The sequence below is a fragment of the Lipotes vexillifer genome, unplaced genomic scaffold (genome assembly GCF_000442215.2).
Source record: "Lipotes vexillifer unplaced genomic scaffold, Lipotes_vexillifer_v1.1 scaffold75, whole genome shotgun sequence".
Taxonomy (NCBI): Eukaryota; Metazoa; Chordata; class Mammalia; order Artiodactyla; family Lipotidae; genus Lipotes; species Lipotes vexillifer.
This window is the reverse complement of record NW_006771517.1, coordinates 525,810-550,939: the sequence shown is the minus strand read 5'-3', so window position 1 is coordinate 550,939 and position 25,130 is coordinate 525,810. Positions and strand designations below refer to the sequence as shown.

Genomic DNA, 25,130 nt, shown 5'->3' with positions numbered 1-25,130 from the left:
TTCTCATTGCGGTGGCTTCTCTTATTGTGGAGCATGGGCTCTAGGTGCATGGGCTTCAGTAGTTGTGGCATGCAGGCTCAGTAGTTGTGGCTCACGGGCTCTAGAGCACAGGCTCAGTAGTTGTGGTGCACAGGCTTTGTTGCTCTGTGGCATGTGGGATCTTCCCAGACCAGGGCTTAAACCCATGTCCCCCGCATTGGCAGGCGGATTCTTAACCACTGTGCCACCAGGGAAGCCTCCAGATGCTATATTTAAATTGACTGCTTAAATTCTTTGGGAACCTGAGGTTGGGAAGGAGGTGTCACATAAAAGATGGGCATGAGTGTCCAGTCATTGGAAATACATATTCTACCAGACTTCTCTCATGCAGCCCATTGCAAGAAGTCTTAAAAACTACCCATCCCTCCCCTTGGCACCTGTAGAATCTAGACGTCCCTTCTCTTTGCTCTTGTAGCACTCATACTCTTCTAACACTTTATGTTATTCTGTTACCATTTTTTACCTGGCAACCTGTCTCACTATAAAGCAACATTGCTGAGGGCTGAAAACATGTCTTGTGTACTCTTTTAACATGTGATATACAAAATTCAAATGAATAAATGAAGGCAAATGCAAAAAAAGAAGAAATTAGCAGCGATCCTTATGTTTTGCACTTAAACCAAGTCTTTCTTTTAGTGAGCAACGGCATCAACCATTCTCCTCCCACCCTGAATGGTGCCCCATCACCACCACAGAGATTCAGCAATGGTCCTGCCTCTTCCACATCATCTGCACTAACAAATCAACAGTTGCCAGCCACTTGTGGTGCCCGGCAGCTCAGCAAGTTGAAACGTTTCCTCACCACTCTGCAACAGTTTGGCAATGACATCTCACCTGAGATTGGGGAGAAGGTGCGGACTCTTGTTCTAGCACTGGTGGTAAGTACATCACTGTCGACAGCTGCTTGAGTATATGGCTCAGAACTGAAGCCAGCAGAGAGGTTGTACATACTTCTCCTCATTCCCTAACTTGTAGCAGTGTGGCAGATTCTACAGTCTAGATTAGTTTAACTTGTATAATAATGTTGAATCATGGATTTCAGTTGTGGATAATGTTTATCAAAGAAACAAAAGCAAAATCTATAACGTTTACCGTATTGTTTCTTTCTTTCTTTCTTTTTTTTTTTTTTTTTGTGGTACGCAGGCCTCTCACTGTTGTGGCCTCTCCCGTTGCGTAGCACAGGCTCTGGACGTGCAGGCTCAGCGGCCATGGCTCATGGGGCCCAGCCGCTCTGCGGCATGTGGGATCCTCCCGGACCAGGGCACAAACCCGTGTCCCCTGCATCGGCAGGTGGACTCTCAACCACTGTGCCACCAGGGAAGCCCTACCGTATTGTTTCTTATGGTATCAATTTAATTCCGATAAACAACTTTGAATTTCTCTTAAAAGTGAGTTTCAACAGGCCCACTAAGGTTCAACTAAGTTTTGTTTCTTAATATATTCAGTGCCTGATGCATTGTTTCCAAACCAGAGAAAAAAGACAAATGGTTTAATTTTCAAGATAATAATTTGTGAAATTACAAGTTTTGTGGTCTAAATAAATAGTATCAAATGGATTACATTCTTCAGCTCCTCATGCAAATACAATTTCTTTAGGATTTTCAAGGAACAATTTTTTTTTCCATACTGAGTGGCGAATCCATGATATAAGGTAGTGATCTTCTTACATTGACAGCTGGGAGAGGTTTGACTCTTAGTGTATATAAGGGACGAGCTTCCAGTTCTTAATGTTTGTAAATTGAATTCCTCAAGATTTACCCCAACTAAAAGCACACTGTGCTCCTGCATATTACCCTCTGTATGTGATAAAGATGAATCACAGTACTAAACTTTTACCAGGCAGTTCTCAAAGTGTAATTAGGGACCCCTAGGATTTCTCAAGACCCTTTTTGGAAGTCCAGGAGGTCAAAAACATTTTCATAATAATACTAAAATGTTACTTGCCTTTTGACTCTTATTCTCTCATGACTGTATTGTGGAATTTTCTAGAGGCTGCATGACATAGGATGTTGAAACAGGTTAAATGCAGAAGCAAATTAGGAGAATCCAGTTCTCTTTTATTAAGCTAGATAGCAGAGAGATTTGCAAAACTGTACAAACAGTACCATTCTCCTTACTACATTTTTTAACCATTTTTTAAAATTGAAGGATAGTTAATTTACAATGTTGTGTTAGTTTCAGGTGTACAGCAAAGTGATTCAGTTATATTCTTTTTCAGATTCTTTTCCATTATAGATTATTACGAGGTATTGAATATAGTTCCCTGTGCTATACAGCAGGTCCTTGTTGTGTATCTCTTTTATACATAGTAGTGTGTATTTGTTAATCCCAAATTCCTAATTTATTCCTTCCCCACTTTCCCTTTTGGTAACCATAGTTTGTTTTCTATGCCCGTGAGTCTATTTCTGTTTTGTAAACAAATTCATTTATATCATTTTTTTAGAGTCAACATTTAAGTGATAATTGGAATTCTCTGGCAGTCCAGTGGTTAGGACTCTGTGCTTTCACTGCTGTGGGCCATGGTTCAATCCCTGGTTGAGGAACTAAGATTCTGCAAGCTGTGCCACACAGCCAAAAAAAAAAAAAAATTTCAATGATATTGTATGCTATTTGTCTTTCTCTGCCTGACTTACTTCACTTAGTATGATAATCTCTTTCTAGATCCATCCATGTTGCTGCAAATGGCATTATTTCATTCTTTTTTATGACTTAGTAATATTCCATTGTGTGTATATGCTGCATCTTATTATCCATTTATCTGTTGATGGACATTTAGGTTGTTTCCATGTCTTGGCTATTGTAAATACTGCTGTGAACATAGGGGTGCATGTATCTTTTCAAATTATAGCTTTGTCCAGATATATGTTCGGGAGCATATGACAACTCTATTCCCACCAACAGTGGGAATGTAAAAGAAAAAGAAGTTTTCCTTTTTCTCCATACCCTCTCCAGCATTTATTATTTGGAGACTTCTTAATGATGGCCATTCTGACCAGCATGAGATGGTACCTCATTGTAATTTTGATTTGCATTTCTCTAGTAATTAGCAGTGTTGAGCATCTTTTCATGTGCCTGTTGGCCATCTGTATATCTTCTTTGGAGAAACGTCTATTTTGGTCTTCTGCCTATTTTTTTTTAATTGTGTTGTTTGTTTTTTTGATATTAAGCTATATGAGCTGTTTGTATATTTTGGAGATTAATCTCTTGTCAGTTGCATTGTTTGCAAGTATTTTCTCCCAGCCTGTAGATTGTCTTTTCATTTTGTATATGGATTCCTTTGCTGGGCAAAAGCTTTTAAGATTAATTAGATCCCATTTGTTTATTTTTTTATTTCCTTACTCTAGGAGATGGATCGAAAAATATATTGCTGTGATTTATGTCAAAGAGTGTTCTGCCTATGTTTTCCTCTAGGAGTTTTACAGTATCCAGTCTTATATTTAGGTCTTTAATCCATTTTGGGTTTATTTTTCTATATGGTGTTAGAGAATGTTCTAATTTCATTCTTTTACATGTAGTTTTCCAGTTTTCCCAGGACCACTTATTGAAGAGACTGTCTTTTCTGTGTTGTATATTCTTGCCTCCTTTGTTGTAGATTAATTGACCATAAGTGCATGGGTTTATTTCTGGGCTTTCTGTCCTTTTCCATTGATCTGTGTGTCTGTTTTTGTGCCAGTACCATACTTTTTTGATTACTGTAGCTTTGTAGTATAGTCAAGTTAGGGAGTGTGATTCCTCCAGCAGTGTTTTTTCTCAAGATTGTTTTGGCTATTCAGGATCTTTTGTGTTTCCACACAAATTAAAAATTTTTTTGTTCCAGTTCTGTGAAAAATGCCATTGGTGATTTGATAGGGATTGCATTGAATCTGTAGATTTCCTTGGGTAGTATGGTCATTTTAATAATATTCATTCTTCTAATCCAAAAACAAGGTATATCTTTGCATCAGTTTGTCATCTTCAGTTTCTATCATCAGTGTCTTGTAGTTTTGGGGTACAGGTATTTTCCCTCCTTAGGTACATTTATTCCTAGGTATTTTATTCTTTTTGATGTAGTGTTAAACGGGATTGTTCGCTTAATTTCTCTTTCTGATATTTTGTTGTTAGTGTATAGAAATGCAACAGATTTCTGTATATTAATTTTGTATCCTGCAACTTTATTGAATTCATTGATGAGCTCTAGTATTTTTCTGGTAGCATCCTTAGGATTTTCTGTATGTAGCATCATGTCGTCTGCAAACAGTGACAGTTTTAATTTTACTTTTCCAGATTGGATTCCTTTTATTTTTTTTTTCTTCTCTGATTGCTGTGGCTGGGACTTCCAAAACTATGTTGAATAAAAATGGCAAGAGTGGGAATCCTTTTCTTGTTCCTGATCTTAGAGGAAATGCTTTCAGCTTTTCACCCTTGAGTATGCTGTTAGGTGTCGGTTTGTCATATATGGCCTTTATTATGCTAAGTATGTTCTCTCTATGCCCACTTTCTGAAGAGTTTTTATCATAAATGGGTGTTGAATTTTATCAGATGCTTTTTCTGCATCTGTTGAGATGATCATATGGTTTTTATTCTTCAGTTTGTTAATGGGTGTATAACATTGATTAATTTGTGGTGATCATGGTGTATAATCCTTTTAATGTATTGTTGGATTCTGTTTGCTGGTATTTTGTTGAGAATTTTTGCATCTGTGTTCGTCAGTGGTATTGGCCTGTAATTTTCTCTTTTTTTTTGTAATATCTTTATCGGGGTGATTGTGACCTCATAGAATGAGTTTGGAAGTGTTCCTCCCTCCGCCATTTTTTGGAATAGTTTCAGAAGGACAGGTATTAACTCTTCTTTAAATGTTTGGTATAATTCACCTGTGAAGCCATCTGGTCTTGTACTTTTGTTTGTTGGGAGTTTTTAAGTTGCTTATTTAATTTCTTTTTTAAATTTTATTTATTTTTGGCTGTGTTGGGTCTTTGTTGCCACGTGCGGGCTTTCTCTAGCTGTGGCAAGCGGGGGCTACTCTTCGTTGCGGTGCACAGGCTTTTCATTACGGTGGCTTCCCTTGTTGTGGAGCACGATCCCTAGAGCATGCGGGCTTCAGTAGTTGTGGCTCACAGGCTCTAGGGCGCAAACTCTGTGGTTGTGGCTCACTGGCTTAGTTGCTCTGCGGCATGTGGGATCTTACCAGACCAGGGATCGAGCCCATGTCCCCTGCATTGGCAGGCAGATTTTTAACCACTGTGCCACCGGGGAAACCCCAGGTTGCATATTTAATTTCATTACTGGTAATTGGCTGGTTCATATTTTCTGTTTCTTCCTGGTTCAGTCTTGGCAGGTTGTACATTTCTAAGAATTTGTCCATTTCTTCTAGGTTGTCCATTTTATTGGTATATAGCTACTCCTAGTAGTCTCTTAAGATCCTTTGTGTTTCAGTGGTGTCAGTTGTAACTTCTCCTTTTCTGATTTTATTGATTTAGGCCCTCTCCCTTTTTTTTCTTGATGAGGCTGGCTAAAGGTTTATCAATTTTGTTTATCTTTCCAGATAACCAGTTTTTAGTTTCATTGATGTTTTCCGTTTTGTTTTTCTTTTAGTCTCTACTTCATTTATTTCTGCTGTGATCTTTATGATTTCTTTCCTTCTACTAACTTTGGGGTTTTTTTGTTCTTCTCTAGTTGCTTTAGGTGTAAGTTTAAGTTGTTCATTTGAGATTTTTCATGTTTCCTGAGGTAAGCTAGTATCACTATAACTTCCCTCTTAGAACTGCTTTTGCTGCATCCCATGGGTTTTGGATTGTTGTGTTTTCATTTTCATTTGTCTCTAAGTATTTTTTTATTTCCTCTTTGATTTCTTCAGTGATCCATTGGTTGTTCAGTAGCATGTTGTTTAGCCTCCATGTGTTTGTGTTTTAAAAGATGCTTGATATGATTTCAGGTTTCTTAAATTTACCAAGTCTTGCTTTCTTGCCCATCATGTGATCTGTCCTGGAGAATGTTCCATTTACACGTGAAAAAAATTTGTATCCTGCTGCTTTCAGATGGAATGCCCTATAAATATCAATTAAGTCCATCTGGTCTAATGTGTCATTTAAGGCCTGTGTTTCCTTACTGATTTTCTGTCTGGATGATCTGTCCATTGATGTAAGTGGGGTATTAAAGTTCCCCACTATTATTGTGTTACCATCAGTTTCTCCTTTTATGTCTGTTAACATTTGCCATATAAATTGAGGTGCTCCTATGTTGTGTGCATATGTATTTACAATTGTTCTGTCTTCTTCTTGGATTGATCCTTTGATCATTATGTTTGTCTGTTTGGTTTTTTTTGGCCGCACTCCTTACTTAGCTTGTGGGATCTTAGTTCCTTGACCAAGGATTGAACCCAGGCCCTCAGCAGTGAGAGCACAGAGTCCTAATTACTGGACCACTAGGGAATTCCCAGTCATAGCCTTTTTCTTTCTTTCGCTTTTAAAAAATATTTGTTTATTTTATTTATTTGGTTGCAGCGGGTCTTAGTTGCAGCAGGCGTGTTCCTTAGTTGCGGCTTGGTGGCTTCTTAGTTATGGCACACAAACTCTTCATTGTGGCATGCATGTGGGATCTAGTTCCTTGACCAGGGATCGAACCCAGGCCTCCTGCATTGTGAGCGCGGAGTCTTCCACTGCAACACCAGGGAAGTCCCCACATTCTTTATTTTAAAGTCTCTTTTGTCTGATATGAGTATTGCTACTCCAACTTTATTTTGATTTCCATTTGCATGGAATACCTCTTCCCATCTCCTCACTTTCAGTCTGTATTTGTCTTGAAATCTGAAGTGAATCTCTTGTAGGCAGCATATATATGGGTCCTGTTTTTGTATCCATTCAGCAGTCTGTCTTTTGGTTGGAGCATTTAGTCCATTTATATTTAGAGTAATTATTGATATGCATGTACCTATTGCCATTTTGTTAATTGTTTTGGATTTGTTTTTGTAGGTCTTTTTTTCACCTTTCTTCTTTTGTTCTCTTCTGTGATTTGATGACTATCTTTAGTGTTGTGTTTGCATTGCTGTTTCTTTTTTGTTTGTATATTTTTTATAGATTTTGTATAGCAGGTTTTTGTATAACAGGTTTTTGTATAGCAGCATATATATATATATATATGCTTGTTTTAAGTTGCTGATCTCTTACTTTCAAATGTACTCTGCTCCCCTCACAATTATTGTTTTTGATATTTTACATCTAATTGTTCTGTGTGTTTCTTTTGTTTTTAAAAATTTATTATTTTTATTTATTTATTTTTGGCTGCATTGGGTCTTTGTTACTGCGCGTGGGCTTTCTCTGGTTGTGAGCAGGGCTTGCTCTTAGTTACAGTACGTGGTCTCCTCATTGCGATGGCTTCTCTTGGTTGCAGAGCACAGGCTCTAGGCGTGTGGCTTCATTAGTTGCGGCACACAGGCTCAGTAGTTGTCGCTTGCAGGCTCTAGAGCACAGGCTCAGTAGTTGTGGTTCGTGGGTTTAGTTGCTCTGCGGCATGTGGGATCTTCCGGACCAGGGCTTGAACCCATGTTCCCTGCATTGGCAGGCAGATTCTTAACTACTGTGCCACCAGGGAAGTCCGTTTTGTGTTTCTTTTTTTTTTTTTCCGGTACACGTGCCTCTCACTGTTGTGGCCTCTCCCACTGCGAAGCACAGGCTCCGGATTGCACAGGCCCAGCGGCCATGGCTCACAGGCCCAGCCGCTCTGCGGCATGTGGGATCTTCCCGGACCAGGGCACGGACCTATCTCCCCTGCATCGGCAGGCGGACTCTCAACCACTGTGCCACCAGGGAAGCCCCTTCTTTTATCTTTTAACTACCTACCCAGTAGCTTTGTATGTGGATGATTTCCTACCTTTTTTGTATTTTTGCCTTTACCAGTAAGCTTTTCCATTTCATAATTTTCTTGTTTCTAATTGTGGCCTTTTCTTTTCTGCCTAGGGAAGTTCCCTTAGCATTTGTCATAAAGCTGGTTTAGGGTGCTGAATTCTTTTAGCTTTTGCTTGTCTGTTAAGCTTTTGATTTCTCCACCAAATCTGAATGAGAGCCTTGCTGGGTAGAGTATTCTTGGTTGTAGGTTTTTCTCTTTCATCACTTTAAGTGTATTGTGCTACTCCCTTCTGGTCTGCAGAGTTTCTGCTGAAAAAAATCAGCTGATAGCCTTATTAGGAGTTCCTTTGTGTGTTATTTGTTGCTTTTCCCTTATTGCTTTTAATATTCTCTCTTTATCTTTAATTTTTGTCATTTCGATTACAGTGTGTCTTGGTGTGTTTCTCTGCAGGTTAGTCTTGTATGGCAGGGGTCCCCAACCCCTGGGCCATGGACTAGTAGCAGTCCATGGCCTGTTAGGAGCTGGACCGCACAGCAGGATGTGAGTGGCAGGAGAGTGAGCTAAGCTTCATCTGCCACTCCCCATCGCTCGCATTAATGCCTGAACCATCCCATCCCCCACCCCGCCCCCTGTGGAAAAATTGTCTTCCATGAAACCAGTCCATGGTGCCAAAAAGGTTGGAGACTGCTGCTGTATGGGACTCTGTACCTCCTGGACTTGGGTGACTATTTCCTTTCCCAGGTTAGGGAAGTTTTCAGCTATTATCTCTTCACACATTTTCTCAGGCCCTTTCTCTCTTTTCCTACCCCTTCTGGGTCCCCTATAATGCAAACATTAGTGCACTTGATGTTGTTCCAGAGGTCTCTTACACTGTTTTCATTTCTTTTCATTCTTTTTTCTTTTTGATGGCAGTGATTTCCACTACTCTGTGTTTCAGCTCACTGATCCATAATTCTGCCTCGTTTAGTCTACTGTTGATTCCTTCTAGTGTGTTTTTCATTTCCGTCATTATATTCTTCTGTTTGGTTGCTCTTTATATTTTCTAATTCTTTGTTAAAAACTGCTAGTTTATTGCTCTCTGCATACATTTTCCTCCCATGTCCTGTGATCATCTTTATGATCGTTACTCAACTCTTTCTTGGGTAGATTGCCTATCTCCACATCACTGGTTTTTCTTCTGGGGTTTTATCTTGTTCCTTTGTCTGAAACATTCCTCTGTCACCTCATTTTTTTAATGTTTATTTATTTGGCTGCACCAGGTCTTAGTTGCAGCACATGGGATCTTCAATGCCATGTGCGGGATCTTTTACTTGCAGCAAGCATGCAGGATCTTTTTTTTTTTAGTTGCGGCATGCGGGGTCTTTAGTTGTGGCATGCAAACTCTCAGTTGCAGCATGTGGGATCTAGTTCTGTGACCAGGGATCGAACCCTGGCCCCCTGCATCCAGAGCATGGAGTCTTAGCCACTGGACCACCAGGGAAGTCCCCGCCTCATTTTGTCTAAATTGCTATTTGTATTTTTATGTATGTGATACGTTAGTTATGTTTCTCAGCCTTAGAGAAGTGGTCCTCTGTAGGAGATGACCTGTGTGTCCCAGCAATGCACTCCCCTCTCATCATCCAAGGGCCATAGGCCAGCTGGTCCCAGGGTAGTGTCTCACCTGCGTTTGCAGAGTTGCAGCAAAAATCTGTATCCATCACAAGTGCTTGGACTTATTGCCTTTTTGAAGAAAAACACTTCTGGCAGCAAATTGCATCTCTTGTGGAATCTTGCTTAACTTCAGTACGACAGCCAACACCATTGCTGCACCAAATCTGTATACTACATTTTTGAGATAAGTACAGTTATTTTGAAATGAGTTAATAATAAATATTGTTTAAATTCTCAGTTTTAATTTTGGATATAATGATTATCAATAGATGTAACCCATATTAATTAGAGGGATTATGAGACTAAAATGTTTATGAACTGCTGCTTTAAAAGATGATTCAGTATTGTACAGAGGAAACCACTTTCATACAAGGCAAAATGCAATAAATGACTTTTTCCTCATTTGAGGTTCTATCCCTGTTGTTTTGTATAACTGTAGGTGGTTCATTGTCATTGCTGTATAATGTTTCATTGTAGGAATATACCACAGTTTATACTTTTTGATGGACATTTGAGTTGTTTATATTTTGAGGCAGCATCAGGGGTCCCCCAGTACCACCCCCATGTCTTGAGATTTGCTAGAATTGTCCAGACTTGGCATATAGTTGTGCTCACAGCTAAGTTTTCTTTTTTTTTTTTTTTTGGCTGTATCAGGTCTTAGTTGCAGCCCACAGGATCTTTGTTGAGGCATGTGGGATCTTTCGTTACAGCGTGCAGGCTCTTCCTTGTGGTGCACAGGCTTCTCGTTAGTTGTGGCATTCAGGTTTTCTCTTCTCTAGTTGTGGCACGCAGCTTCCAGAGCACGTGAGCTCTGTAGTTTGTGGCACACGGGCTCTAGATGAGGCTTATGAGCTGAGTAGTTGTGGCACGCGGGCTTAGTTGTCCTGCAGCATGTGGGATCTTAGTTCCCTGATGAGAGATCAAACCTGCGTCCCCTGTATTGCAAGGCAGATTCTTTACCACTGGACCACCAGGGAAGTCCCTAAGATTTAATACAGAGGCATAATAAAGATACACAGCTGGGGCTTCCCTGGTGGGGCAGTGGTTGGGAGTCCGCCTGCCGATGCAGGGGACATGGGTTCGTGCCCCGATCCGGGAAGATCCCACTTGCGGCTGGGCCCGTGAGCCATGGCCGCTGAGCCTGCGTGTCGGGAGCCTGTGCTCCACAGTGGGAGAGGCCACACAGTGAGAGGCCCGCGTACCGCAAAAAAAAAAAAGATACACAGCTGGATCAGAAAGGTGAGAAACACAGTTGGGATCCGGAGGAATCCTTATATAGGCTTCCTTTTTCTCCTCTATGAACAGTCACACAGAGTTCACTCTTCCCCCAGCAGTGAAAATACAGCAGCTTATGTGTGATGTTTCTGCCCAAGGAACCCCATTAAATCCTCAATGCCCAAGGTTTTTCCTGGGGTCTGGGCACATAGGCACTCTTGGCATAGCACCTATGAAACTCCAGGCTCATAGAAGGAAAAGTGGTGTTTAGCATCAATCAGAGTTTGTAAAAACAGTACCCCCATCCATTAGGGAAACTTTTTGTTTGGGGTGGGAGTGGGGTCCCTTTATTGGTCAAATTTTAGAGTATTATGGAAAAGTCTTTCTGGCTCTAGACTAATAAAATTGGCCTTAAATGTCAAAATGAGTTTGAACATAATTGGAAGCAAAGTAGCCATCAGAATGTTATGCCAATTCCAGCAGCAAATTACTTTAAGTAGAGTCTGCTTAATTTCAAGAGTAGAAGAAAAAAATGACAGCTCATTTGCATGCGTGCATGCGCACGCACACACACACACACACACACACAGAGAGAAAGTGAATTTTTTTCTAGCTATGAAGGAATATGTAGATGTAGCCAATCATCTCTTTTAAATGGCTGTGCTTGGGTTAATGTTTCTTTTTTTTTCCCAAATTTTTGAAATTGTGTCATCATGAGGAGGTGGTAAAATACGTATAGCACAAAATTTACCATTGTAACCATTTTTAAGTGTACAATTCAGTGGTATTAAGTATATTCATTGTTGTGCAACTATCACCACCGTCTACCTTCAGAACACTTTTCATCTTTCAAAACTGTAACTCTGTGCCATTAAACAATAATTCCCCATTTATGTCTTTCCCCAGCTTCTGTCAGCCACCATTCTACTTGACTACTCCAGGTACCTCCTATTAGTGAAATCACATAGTATTTGTCTTTTTGTAGCTGGCTCATTTCACTTAGTGTAATGTTGTCAAGGTTTATCCGTGTTGTAGCATGTGTTACAGTTTTTTACCTTGCAAGCAGGCTTTCCTAAGGTTGGCAGTTGTAGACCAGCTGTATTAACTCTTTTCTGTACAGGGACCATTACAAATAATGAACATTTTTATTTATGGTACATGTGTGCAAGAACTGCACTGAATAATGGACTTGTGATTTCATAGGGTATACATGTATATGAATTTAGTATATAAGGTCAAATGGTTTTCCCAAGTTTTATACCAATTTATAATCTCACATACTGAGATTTTCATTCAGATCAGCATCTTAGTCCTTTTAGGCTCTTAAAATTGAATACCATAGACTAGGTGGTTTATAAACAACCAGTATTCATCTCTCATAGTTCTGAAGGTTGGTAAGTCCAAGATCAAGGTGTCAGCAGATTCGGTGTCTCATGAGAGCCCACTTCCTGGTTCATAGATGGCCATCTTCTCACTGTTTCCTCACAGGGCGGAATGGGCAAGAGAGCTCCCTGGTGTCTTTTTTTTAAGGGCACTAATGCCATTCACTAGGGCTCTGTCCTCATGACCTAGCCACCTCCGAAAGACCTCACTTCCAAATATCAACACATTGGAAATGAGGTTTCAACATAGGAATTTTGAGGGCTTACAAAAACATATAGTCTATAGCAATTGATATTGAAACTATAAATATATTTGGAGACAATACAAGGTGAGAAATGTTTGTTAAATTTGATATCCATTCATTGTTAAAAAACAAACAGCAAACCAATTATAGCAGGAACTTTCTTAATCTGATGACAGTTGTATGTATAAACACACTTTAGCAAGCCTGTGCTAAGTGGTGAAATTTCATAAGCTTTCCCTCTGATATTAGGAACCAGATAGGATCTCTTTTCTCTTCAGTGTAATACTGAACATCATAGCCTAGCAAATAAGATATAAGGATTGGGGCTTCCCTGGTGGCGCAGTGGTTGAGAGTCTGCCTGCCAATGCAGGGGATACGGGTTCGTGCCCCGGTCTGGGAAGAACCCACATGCTGTGGAGCGGCTAGGCCTGTGAGCCATGGCCGCTGGGCCTGCGTGTCCGGAGCCTGTGCTCCTCAACGGGAGAGGCCACAACAGTGAGAGGCCCGCGTACCTCAAAAAAAAAAAAAAAAAAAAAAAAAAAAAATAAGGATTGGAGGGGCTTCCCTGGTGGTCCAGTGGGTAAGACTCCATGCTTCCAATGCAGGGGGCCCAGGTTCAATCCCTTGTCAGGGAGCTAGATTCTGCGTGCATGCAGCAACTAAGAATTCACATTCTGCAACTAAGAGTCCACATGCTGCAACTAAGAACTCGCATGCCCAACTAAGAAGCCTGCATGCCGCAACGAAGATCCCACGTGCCCCAGCTAAGACCCAGCACAGCCAAAATAAATAAATAATATATAAATAAATAAAATATTTTTTTAAATATATAAGGATTGGAGAAACATAAATAAAACTGCCATGGGCTTCCCTGGTGGCGCAGTTGTTGAGGGTCCGCCTGCTGATGCAGGGGACGCGGGTTTGTGTCCCGGTCCGGGAAGATCCCACGTGCCGTGGAGTGGCTGGGCCCGTGAGCCATGGCCGCTGAGCCTGCGCGTCCGGAGCCTGTGCTCCGCAACGAGAGAGGCCACAAAGGTGAGAGGCCCGCGTACCGCAAAGAAAACTGCCATTATTCATAGATACAATGATTGCCTTAATTGTATTGCATTTGAGCTTACCAATCTGTTATTTTTCCTTTTCTTTCCTTTCCTTTCTTTTTCTTTTTTCTTTTCTTTCCTTTTTCCTTTTTCTTTTTCTCTTTTTTTCTACCATCTTGTTGAAAACATTGTCTAATTTGGAGGAGAATTAACACCTTTAGATCATTATATTTCTGTATCCATGAAAGCCTTATTTGGTCTTTTTTGTTTTATAGATTTATTTTTATTTATTTATTTTGGCTGCTTTGAGTCTTCATTGCTGTGCACGGGCTTTCTCTAGTTGTGGCTAGTGGTGGCTACTCTTCGTTGTGATGCAAGGGCTTCTCATTGTGATGGCTTCTCTTGTTCGGAGCACAGGCAATAGGTGCTCAGGCTTCAGTAGTTGTGGCATGCGGGTTTTAGTAGTTGTGGCTCGTGGGCTCTAGAGTGCAGGCTCAGTAGTCATGGTGCACGGGCTTAGTTGCTCTGCAGCATGTGGGATCTTCCCAGACCAGGGCTCAAACCCGTGTCCCCTGTGTTGGCAAGTGGATTCTTAACCACTGTGCCACCAGGGAAGCCCTTATTTGGTCTTGTATTTATGAAAGGAATCATTAAGATTTTGGCAGGCATATGTAAATGGAACAGTAATTCCATGTGGAAGAGAGTTCGTTAGCAAAGTCAGAAAAGGCCACACAGGTAGCAAGAGTTTAGTTCACCTGTGTGCATTTGGTGTCTCTGGTGTGTAAGAGAAGAGGTAAAGTGCTGGTGGTCCTGAACTGTACCAGGAAGCAAGCGTGGCAGTTTCCACTGCAAGGTAAAGGTAAATGTTTTGTACTCTGGCTACTTATTTGGAGAATACACATTCTGGAAGGTAGTTTTATACCTTAAACTAGACAGTTCCTTTGACCTACCAGTATCTCTCCTTGACATTCATCTTAAGATAAGAAAATAATAAACAATGTGCACTAACATTATTTATAATGTCAAAAAAAATTGACCCACCTAAATGTTCTATAAAAGCCTGAGTAAATGACAGTACTTCAGTTTAATGGAATGTGATGTAGTTACATCAAGTCTGGTTCAGAGGTGTAACAGAAAGGCATACTTCTTCCTATTCCTCCTGACAAACACAGCAAAAGAACAATGGACGTTATGTATAAAACAAAAGTAAGAAGACTGTGAAAGATGGAGAGAAGAAGGCAGATTGGCTAGTGACCTTGAGACTCAAGTACACAGCAGTGAGTTCCCTTGGCTTTGTGCTGTCATCATATATCCTGGACTGTGGTCTGGAGAAGCCAGTATTATGGAAATACTAATGAGCACAGACAAAAAGCAAACAAACCAAAACCCACCAAAAAAACCCCACTTCCTTCTGGCCAAAGGACTAGGAAAGGAGCACCCCAACAAGATACAAAACTTTTGGACAAAAATCACTCTGTGGCAGTCAAACACCTCAGGAAAAAAACCACAATAATATACACCCTTCCCCCTCCCCTACAAGGCCTACTGGGGAGCCTGAGCTCCCACCCCTGCCCAGCAGTAGGGAACCCCTCTTTCCTTATACAAATCAACAGAGGTTGAGTGGGGAGCCTGGGATTATACCCCACCTGAGAGCATCAAAGATTCTTCTCTTCCCAATGGCACACTATCAGAGGATGCCTCGAAAATAGAAGACGTAGATAAGATCTGGAGTCTTACAACATAGAACCCAAAACATCCAGGATACAGCAGAAAATCGCTTGTCATACCAAGAACTGACCATCTCAAGTGGAATGAGAAAAGGTAACCAGCAAACATCAGTTAAGATGACCCAGATGTTTGAAATATGTGACGGGTTTTGAAGCAGCCATCATAAAAATGCTTCAGTGAGCAGTTATCAACACAAATGAAGAAATACAAAGCCTCAGCAAGGAAATAGAAGATATAAAGAAGAACTAAATGGAAAGTTGAGAACTGACAAATAGAATAATGAAATTAAAAACCCAGTGATGGGGACTTCCCTGGTGGCATAGTGGATAAGAATCTGCCTGCGAATGCAGGGGACACGGGCTTGAGCCCTGGTCCTGGAAGATCCCACATGCCGCGGAGCAACGAAGCCTGTGAGCCACACCTACTGAGCCTGTGCTCTAGAGCCGGTGTGCCACAACCACTGAGCCCACATGCCACAACTGCTGAGCCTGTGTGCCTGAAGCCCATGCTCTGCAACAAGAGAAGCCACCACAAGGAGAAGCCCGCACGCCACAACAAAGAGTGACCCCCACTCACAATGACTAGAGAAAGCCCGCGCAGCAACAAAGACCCAATGCAGCCAAATAAATAAATAAATAAATTTTTAAACCCCCCAAAAACAACTCAGTGATGGACTCAACAATAGACTGTAGAGAACAGAGGAAAGAATCAGTGAACTTGAAACTGGAACAATAGAAAACTACCCAGTCTATTTATTGGGAAGTCCACTACCCAATCTAAACAACATACAGAAAATAAGTAAAAAAACATGAACAGAACCTCAGGGATTTAAAAGAGTATAACAAAAGATCTGAGTCACAGTAGGAGGAGAGAAAGAATGTGGGGCTGAAATAATGCCTGAAAAGTTCCCAAATTTAACAAAAGATCCAAGCCTACAGATTCAAAAAGGCTGAGCAGACCTCAAAGAATACATCCCATCCCAGGAATTCCCTTGTTGTCCAGTGGTTAGGATTCCGAGTTCTCACTGCTGAGGGCCCAGGTTCAATTCCTGGTCAGGGAACTGGAATCCCAAAAGCCCTGTGGTGTGGCCAAAAAAACAACAACAAAAAGACATCCCATCCCATCCCCCCAAAATCTTGAAAGCAACAGAGAAAGCATCAGTAACCATGGATGCCAGAAGGAAGTGGCATATTTGTCAAGTGCTGGGAGAAAAGATTGTCAACCCAGAATCTTGTATCTATCAAAAAATATCCTTCTTGAATGAAGGGTAGAAGGATCAAAATATTTTCACATGCAGTAACGCTAAGAGAATTTTTCTTCAGCAGACCTACACTAAAATAATGGCTAGGGAATTCCCTGGCGGTCCAGTGCCACGCTGTCACTGCCAAGGGCCCAGGTTCAATCCCCGGTTGGGAAACTAAGATCCCACAAGCCACAGGGTGTGGCCAGAAAAAAAAAAAAAGAAAGAAAGGCTAAAAGAGCTTCTTGAAACAGAAAAGAACGATAAAAGAAGGAATCTTGAACTATCAGGATAGGTGAAGGAAAAATGGAAAGAGTAAAAATATAGGTAAATACAATAGACTTTACTTCTCTTGGGTTGTCTAAATTATGTTTGATGGTTGAAGCAAAAATTATAACCTTGTCTGTTATGATTGTCAGTATATATAAAGGAAATATTTAAGACAATTATTATTATAAACCGGGGAGGATAAAGGTAGATAGGGTTTCTATACTTCTTGGTCTTGATTTCAGTGGTGATATCATTAATGTACACATGGCATAGAACTATACACACATATTACCATGGTAGTTTCCTAGTTTTGATATTGCACTATAATTACATAAAATATAAACATTGGGGGAACCTTGGTGCAGGATACAGAGGAACCTATCTGCTATTTTTTGCAACTTCCTGTGATTATCATTATTTCAAAATCTTAAAAGAGCCACCACCCGGGCTGCTCCTGTAGCTATGGCTCCCTTTGTGACCTTGGTCCTGCTTGGGCTGCTCTCGCTGTCTGGCCTGAACGCTGTCCATCGTCCTCCGAAGGTTCAGGTTTATTCACGACACCCCGCAGAGAATGGAAAACCAAATTACCTGAACTGCTATGTGTCTGGGTTCCATCCACCCCAGATTGAGATTGATTTGCTGAAGAATGGGGAGAAGATGGAAGTGGAGCAATCAGACCTGTCTTTCAGCAAGGACTGGTCTTTCTACCTTCTGGTCCACACTGCATTCACTCCCAACGGAGTGGATCAGTATAGCTGCCACATGAAACACGTTACTCTCAGAGAGCCCAAGATAGTTAAGTGGGATCGAGACCACTAACCAGCATCATGGAAGTTTGAAGATGCCTCATTTGGATTGGACTAATTCCAAATTCTGTTGTCTTGCTTTTTATTTTTTAATTTTCTTTTTAATTTTCTTTTTTTAAATTTATTTTGTTGAAGTGTAGTTGATTTATAATGTGTTAACTTCTGCTGTGTAGCAAAGTGATTCAGTTATTCTTGTCTTGCTTTTTAATGCTTATATGTTTTTATGCTTTATGCATATAAATCAGAAGTTGTATTGATGTTACCGCAAATATCATCTTCTTTATAATTCTACCTAGGGCGCTACGTCTCCACGTTTGACCTGTCTTGGCAGGTAGCTGTAGTGAGGGCTCTGGCAACCTAGAGGTGGGGAAGACAGAATTTCAGGTTTAACATCAACATCTCAGTCAAATCTGAACTCTTCAGTCTCTTCTGCATACAAAACTGGATAATAAGATAGTATGCATGTTTAGAGTAAACCTCCAATTTGTAATTTTTCTTAGAATTTTGGAAAATTTTGAAAGATAATTTTCAGAATTATGGAAATTTATTACAGTGGATAAAACATTTTGCCATATAAAATTCATATTTACCTCTTACATCTGTTAGAGACTTGGTTGTGCCTATTTTGTTTGTTTCACTAATTAAAACAATGGTAAAACATTGTGTTCAGCTTCTCAAAGGAATAACAGCTGACTTCTCAATGTCAGTGGGATCCAGAACATAGCAGAAACTAATCATGAACGTAGTAAAACAACTGCCTACCTAGAATTCCATACACAACAAAAATATCTTTTAAAAAATTACAGCAAAGTAAACATCATTAGATAAAAAGTCAGATTTCAGTTCCCTTTAGATCTTCACTAAAGGAGATTCTAAATGATGCACTTGGGGCAGAGAGAAGGCCTAAAATGTGAGAAGAAAGGAAGAGCAAAGGAAATGTATCAGTTCTGTGTAAAAAGAAATCAACCTAAATAAGCACATAAACTGAATATTTAATATCTAACTAGTAGAGGGCACAGGAGCTTATGGAGTGCTAGTACTGTTTTATTTCTTGACATGGATGGTGGTTACAAGAGATTTTGCTTTGTAATTTTTTGTTAAATGTACATATATTCTGCACATTTTAAAGGAACGTTATATTTCACATTAAAAATCATAAAATTAAAAAAAATCTTAAAAGATAAAAAAAATTTTAGTCTGGTGGCTTATCTATACCCATTGTCTTGTAAGATCTCTGTAAGTGTTGCCCTTAGGATCCAGTGGACTAGATTCCCCTCATACTTTGCATTCTTACATTCTGTCTTTCTCAGAAGCATCTTTCTCAAGGCTGCACTTTCACTTCTTCAGTTGGCACTTCTGTAAGCCTTCCTTATCCCCCTAAGTCTGCATGCCAGTAGTGTCTTGCACACATGTACTGTGATCATACTGTAATGAATGGCTTACTTTTCAATTTTCCCACTAGACTATGAGGAAACAACTGTGTAAGTAACTGAATGAGAGGGAAGGATAACAGAACAATGGCCTATCTTCCCTCTCGGATAGAGGATTGCCTGGCATCTATAGTATATATAGCCTTGAGTCCGTTTCTCTAACTTAAGTTAATCTTTTCCCTCCTTTGTCCATCCATAAGAAAACTTAGTCATTTCCTTCAGTCTTTCCATAGATTTAATCTACTTGTGTTTACTGTTAGAGGCCTGATTGCATTATTTGTAGTAGGGAGTGAATAGCATTCTCTTACACTTAATTTTTATTCCCGATTGCCAGTAGAGTTGGTTGCATTGTATACCTGTCATTTACTTAAAACAAGCACTCAGCTAAGGTTTAAAAGAACATTTTTGGTATGAAATGGGGTAAACTGTACAAACATTTTCATTTAATATGGTTAAATTTGATACACTCTTCTTTCCCAAAGGGAAATATTTTAGTTTTTTCTCAATATTGTATGATACATTTGGAAAATCCAACATAATTTCACATCCAGAAATAACTACTGTTGTAATTGTCCTTCCAGGTACTTAAAATACTATATAAATGTATGTGTGTTATTTTCAAAAATAGATTGTTGGAATATACTGCCATGTTTTCTGGTTTTTCACTTAGTATATTATAGACAACTTTCTTCAATGCATACAAATCTGCCCCCTACCTTAAGCATTCTGATGTATGATGGTATTACAATTTTTAATGCAGTTTTGTGTTGAGGACCTATATGTTCTCCATTTCTTCTTGTTAAGAAACAATATTTTGCTGATGAATAATTTGTATGGTACATGTTACATCTTTGAACACTTGATGATTTTATAAAAATAAATCCTAGAAGTCATCATTGTTCTTTCAGACAAGCAAGAATTCAGATTGATGCTTTATTTTGTTTTGTTTTGAACTTATTATTTTGCTGTGTTTTAGGGAATTGAAGTAAAAGTAAAAATAAAAATATTTTGTGAACTTTGAAGAAAATATTTGTATTGGTACATTCCTCTTAGCAAAGGAGCTGAGAATCTTAGTTTAAAGAAAGACCTGAAAAAATACAGGGGAAATGCTAATAACTTTCATGGGAATACTAAAATCTAACCAGTGGAAGTCTGTGCATTTGGAGGTGCTCTGATTTGCAAACAGACCACTGGAAGGTAGAGGCATCTTTTTTTGTTGTTAACTTCCGATTTAGAAGATTTAGGGAACTGATGGTTAGGCAGAACCAATGAAGAAATGAACTTCTGAAGACGTGAGGCTCTGAGTCATTAAGTTGATATCCTGGACTGATTTGGGAACTGTTCAGCTGGAAACACTGTAAGCTTGGTTACCTGTACCTGAGGTGACTTGTGATGAACCCCTCAATACAAGGAACCTGAGTGCCTCTCTTCATGAGAGGAAGGCAATGCCCTATTCTGCCTAGGCTGCTGAGCATAGAAGGGAATTTGTTAGATTTGGGGTAGTAGAGAAGAAAATCAAGGAGGCTGAATTTCTTTCATAAAGGAAACAGAATTTGGTTAACCTTTGAGAGGGATTTGAGTTCATAATAGTGCTCTTGGAGTTATTCTTTTCCTTATTATTTGAAAGGGTTCAGCACTATCAGATTTATGTTAGATCACTGTCCAGTTTTAGAAGTTGAACAGTGCTATTTATCTTTTCAGAACTCAACAGTAACAATTGAAGAATTCCATTGCAAGCTCCAAGAGGCTACAAACTTTCCTCTTCGTCCTTTTGTTATTCCATTCCTCAAGGTAATTTTTATGAGATAACTACTGGAATGTAATTTATCTTCAACATTTCCTCAAGATCTGTTACTGATCCCTGTTCTATGCCCTGTACATCAGGGCATCTTGCCACATTTTATATCTTTATTTTATTTGGGGCTGCTGCAGAAGTGTGAGTGGTTTGCAAATAAGCTTTATGCTTGATGAGATGAGAGTTGCAAAAGCCTTGAGTCGTGGTCTGTATGCAGACACTGTTGGTGACACACAGAAGGAGCGGGTGGGGAGGCAGGGAACAGGAGCAGAGTGGGATGGAGGTGCGCAAGGCATGGAGGTTGGGCTTTTATCAGAGGAAGTAACTGGACACAGTCTTTTGGTTGTGGCCAGTGGGGGAAGAGTGTGTGTTACGGGAGGAGGCTCTCAAAACAGATGCCTTTGTAAGTTAGGACTAACCCTTAGGACAGGAGCATGTGGGAAGGCAGTGTTTACTTCTCTCCTCCCCGCAGTTAGTCTAGTTCTAATTACATCCTCTGGAATTAATGTCCCCTGGAACATAACTTTTGGGGACACTGTTTAAAATTATTATGCGTACCTGATAGGTGAGCCAGTGTTAAATTTATATATAATATGCTCCTTTAAAAAAAAAAAACTTTTTATTTTGAAATAATTTCATGCTCACAAAAAAGTTTCAGGATGGTACAATAAAATTCAGATTCTCCAAATGTTGATATTTTATCACATCTGCATTATTGTTCTCTTTTCTTTCCATTTATTTTTTCCTCAGAAATGTTTCAGGGTAAGCTGCAGACATGATATATCTAAATACTGATACTTTAGTATAATTATCAAATCAAGAAATTAACATTGATATTTATAACACTATTATCTATAGACCTTATTCATATTTCACCAGATGTCCCACAAATGTCCTTTTTAACAAAATGTCTTTTTTTTTGGTCCTGTATCTAATTCAGGATCACATGTTGGATTACATTGTCATATCTCTTCAGTCCATTTTAATCTGCAACAGCTTCTCAGTCTTTCATGATTTGGACAGTTTTGAAGAGTACAGAATAGTTATTTTATATCATATGTTTCAATTTGGATTTTTCTGATACTTCTTCATGATGAGAATGAGGTTATGCATTTTAGGCAGAAATAGCAGGTAGGTGGTATTACTGCATGCTATCAGGAGACATAGATGTTAATTTGTCTCATAAATTGGTGATGTGGACTTTGATCAGTTGGTAAAGGTGGTGTCCACCATGCTTTCCCACTGTAAAGTTACTATTTCTCCCATTAAACAATTTTTAAAAACAGGTAACATTATGACTCATACAGATTTTAAAAAGTGAACCTGTGTCATAGATTTTATTTAATTCATTATTAATGAGGGAATCTGTAAGGTGTTATAGCCTGTTCAGGGGAGAAGCCAAAGAACAGACATTATAGGTCAGGATTATTGATAAGAATATGCAAACAAAAGTAAAATTGGCTTCTTCCACAGGGGGCAAGGGAAGTCTCTAGAACCTCTATGCATGTAATTTTATGCATGTTCATAGACAACAAGTTTTTTGCTTTGCAACCGGTTATGTGTAAGTTGCAGTCCTATAAAATAGGTCAAAGGCAATGAATGACTAGAGTCAGATAACAGTGTATTCTAGACCAGGCATAGTCTGGAAATTTGTGACCGGTATCCAGCCCACCACATTGTTTTGCAAAGCCCTGGAGATGAACATTTGTAATTGATTTGGTAATATGGAGCACTAACTTTGAACCCCAAATAAGCTAAAAATGTTATCCTCAATCCCTCCCTATCAAATGAATTCTATTCTTTTTATTAGTAGGAGACTATACCAAAGAAACTAAGCTCAATTTTTTTGTATTTTGACTTTTTAAAAAAAATTATTAATTTATTTATTTTTGGCTGTGTTGGGTCTTTGTTGCCACTCGTGGGCTTTCTCTGGTTTCAGTGAGCGGGGGCTACTCTTCGTTTTGGTGTGGGGGCTTCTCATTGCAGGGGCTTCTCGTTGCGGGGCACGGGCTCTAGGTGCGCAGGCTTCAATAGTTGTGGCATGCGGGCTCAGTAGTTGTAGTTTGCGGGCTCAGTAGTTGTAGTTTGTGGGCTGTAGAGCACAGCTCAGTAGTTGTGGCGCACGGGCTTAGTTGCTCCGCGGCATGTGGGATCTTTCCAGCCCAGGGCTTGAACCCATGTCCCCTGTGTTGGCAGGCGGATTCTTAACCACTGTGCCACCAGGGAAGTCCCTGTATTTTGACTTTTGTCAGTACAGAATTTGTAGAAATTTGTTTTCTCTCTTTTATATGAGTTACTCATATAATATCTTCAGTTTTGTCTTGAAATAAATATGCCCCTTTTACCTTCTTTTACTTTACCTTTATTTCCTAAGAAAATGTAATGCATCAAAAAGGTGGGTCATCTTAGCTGAAGTACTGATTCTGGTTTTTTTAAACTTTTAAAATTAGAGCGTTATAGACACGCAGGAAAATGCATAGGTCTCAGTGCACAGCCTGTGTTGGGCTCTGTTCTGATGGCATTGACACCTTGGCCTCTCAGAGCAGTCTGTGGTGCCTTTTTCAGCCTTGACACAGCTGTGTGTTCTATCTTGGGCTCTTTTCTGTGTATCAGAGCCAGTAGATAATTATTTCCCCCAAGACTCCAGAATCAGAGAGATTTGGGAAATTTGTGTCAATAGGAAATGATTAGCATATTTAAAAATTCATCAGAGGGCACATGTCACAAATGTAAAGATCTGACATGATTTTTTTCCAATTAAGTTTTTACAGTTGCTACAAGATTGAGGTTATAGAACAGATGTAAAAGTGTTTTATATCATCAAATTCTCTATTCTTAACTTTTGTTATTTTGGAAAACAGCATGAGGTAGGTTGTTCTGGCAGCTTTTTGGCTAGCATTTGGGTTTTTGTCAATTTATTTCTGCTTTAAAACAGTCACTAATTATGGTGCCTGCTAAATTAACTGTTGGTAAAGGGATAACTACTTGCATGTATTAAACTCTCCTTTTAATTTCTCATCTGTTTCCCTTGGGATAAAGACTTATTGTGGGCTCAGTCTGAGTTGTTTTTAAATTTGGGGGGAAATATAATAATTTTTTTAATAAAATAAATATGGGGAAAGTATATTTTAAATATGAAGGACTTAACAGTTAAGTTTAAAGATGCACAGGGCTTTTTGTATGATTTGTCCTGTTAGAGGTTTAAGTTTGAGGAGAAAGAAAAATAATCAGTACATAAATAATTATCGTTTTACAAAATAAGGAAACATGCTCAATGGAGCACCACAATAAGAAATATTAGATTCTGCCCACGGGTTACCTGTGTATACTCAGATCCTAGACTAGTCTAAGGTTTGTTGCCTTCATTTCCATCACTCCTGTTACTTTTTTCAAAACCCCATGTTCCAACTAAGCCAGAATAGTCACTGTTTCCGGAATTCCATGGCAGCTGTAATAGAGAACAGGAAGGCAAGGTTGAGTAGTGCTATCAGAAATGGCTTAGATTCACAAGAGAGAAACCTGGACTTAAAATGATAAAGGGAAGACTGAATTCCTCCTACTCCCATGTAGGCATTACTAATTCGCTAACTAACTGAAGTCTTCAAAAATGTTTAAGTTTTTAAATAATTATGTTCAACAAAGCTTTATTGAGCTTTGACTCTGTACTAGGCCTCAAAGGTAATAAAGCACAGTTTCTTCCTTAAGGGGATTTACATCTTGTGGGGACAAGAGACAAGTTAACAGTAATTCAAGTTCAGTGTAATGGATGTCACTTTATTCAGAGGGGGGCATATGAAAATTAGAATGACAAAGAGTGAAGGGCTTTTGTTTGTGTCATCTTGTTTGTGAAAGCCTTTTGAGGTGCTGAGCCCTGTGTATAGGGCCCAACACTGGGGAAAACTGCCTTCCAGCCCCTGCCTCTTCTTTTCAAGGCGAACCTGCCTCTGCTGCAGCGAGAACTGCTGCACTGTGCTCGGGCCGCCAAGCAGACACCATCCCAGTACCTGGCTCAGCATGAACACCTTCTGCTCAACACAAGTATTGCATCCCCTGCTGACTCTTCTGAGCTGCTCATGGAGGTGCATGGAAATGGAAAGAGGCCCAGTCCAGAGAGGTGAGCAGAGAAGAACTTTGTCATCCTTGCTTTTCTGGAACCACTCTGAGCTTTCCCTTTACTTGAGAAAGAAAAAGAACTTGATTACTGTGGTGATATGTAGGGATGGACTCTTAGTTTTGCTTTGTCCCAACATCAGGCAGCGATATGCTTCTCAACTCTTTAGATGACTCTGTATACCCCCGCTGATAAATTCTACTTTTGAGCATTCTGTGGGTCCACTGCTCTAGAACCATGAGAAATATAATCTGTTCAAGGCATTTTTTTCTGATACGTGAAGTCTTGTAAAAGTATAACAGTTAATGAATCAGCTTTACTTTGAAGATTGAAATTATATTAAGATAATTTATCCTTGAAA

General features: G+C 39.6%; 1 protein-coding gene and 1 pseudogene across 2 annotated transcripts in view; both read left to right on the top strand.

Moving 5' to 3' along the window:
* CBFA2T2 (CBFA2/RUNX1 partner transcriptional co-repressor 2) overlaps positions 1–25,130 on the top strand; it is a 44,108-nt gene that overhangs the window by 2,939 nt on the left and 16,039 nt on the right. Inside the window, exons 2-4 of the mRNA XM_007446832.1 lie at positions 676–917; positions 20,565–20,654; positions 24,591–24,772. Of these exons, the coding sequence (XP_007446894.1) occupies positions 676–917; positions 20,565–20,654; positions 24,591–24,772 (514 nt within the window). The remainder of the gene's footprint in view (positions 1–675; positions 918–20,564; positions 20,655–24,590; positions 24,773–25,130) is intronic.
* On the top strand, positions 17,090–17,446 carry LOC103070953 (beta-2-microglobulin pseudogene; annotated as a pseudogene). The gene has a single exon (XR_014368649.1). The product of XR_014368649.1 is annotated as a beta-2-microglobulin pseudogene (transcript).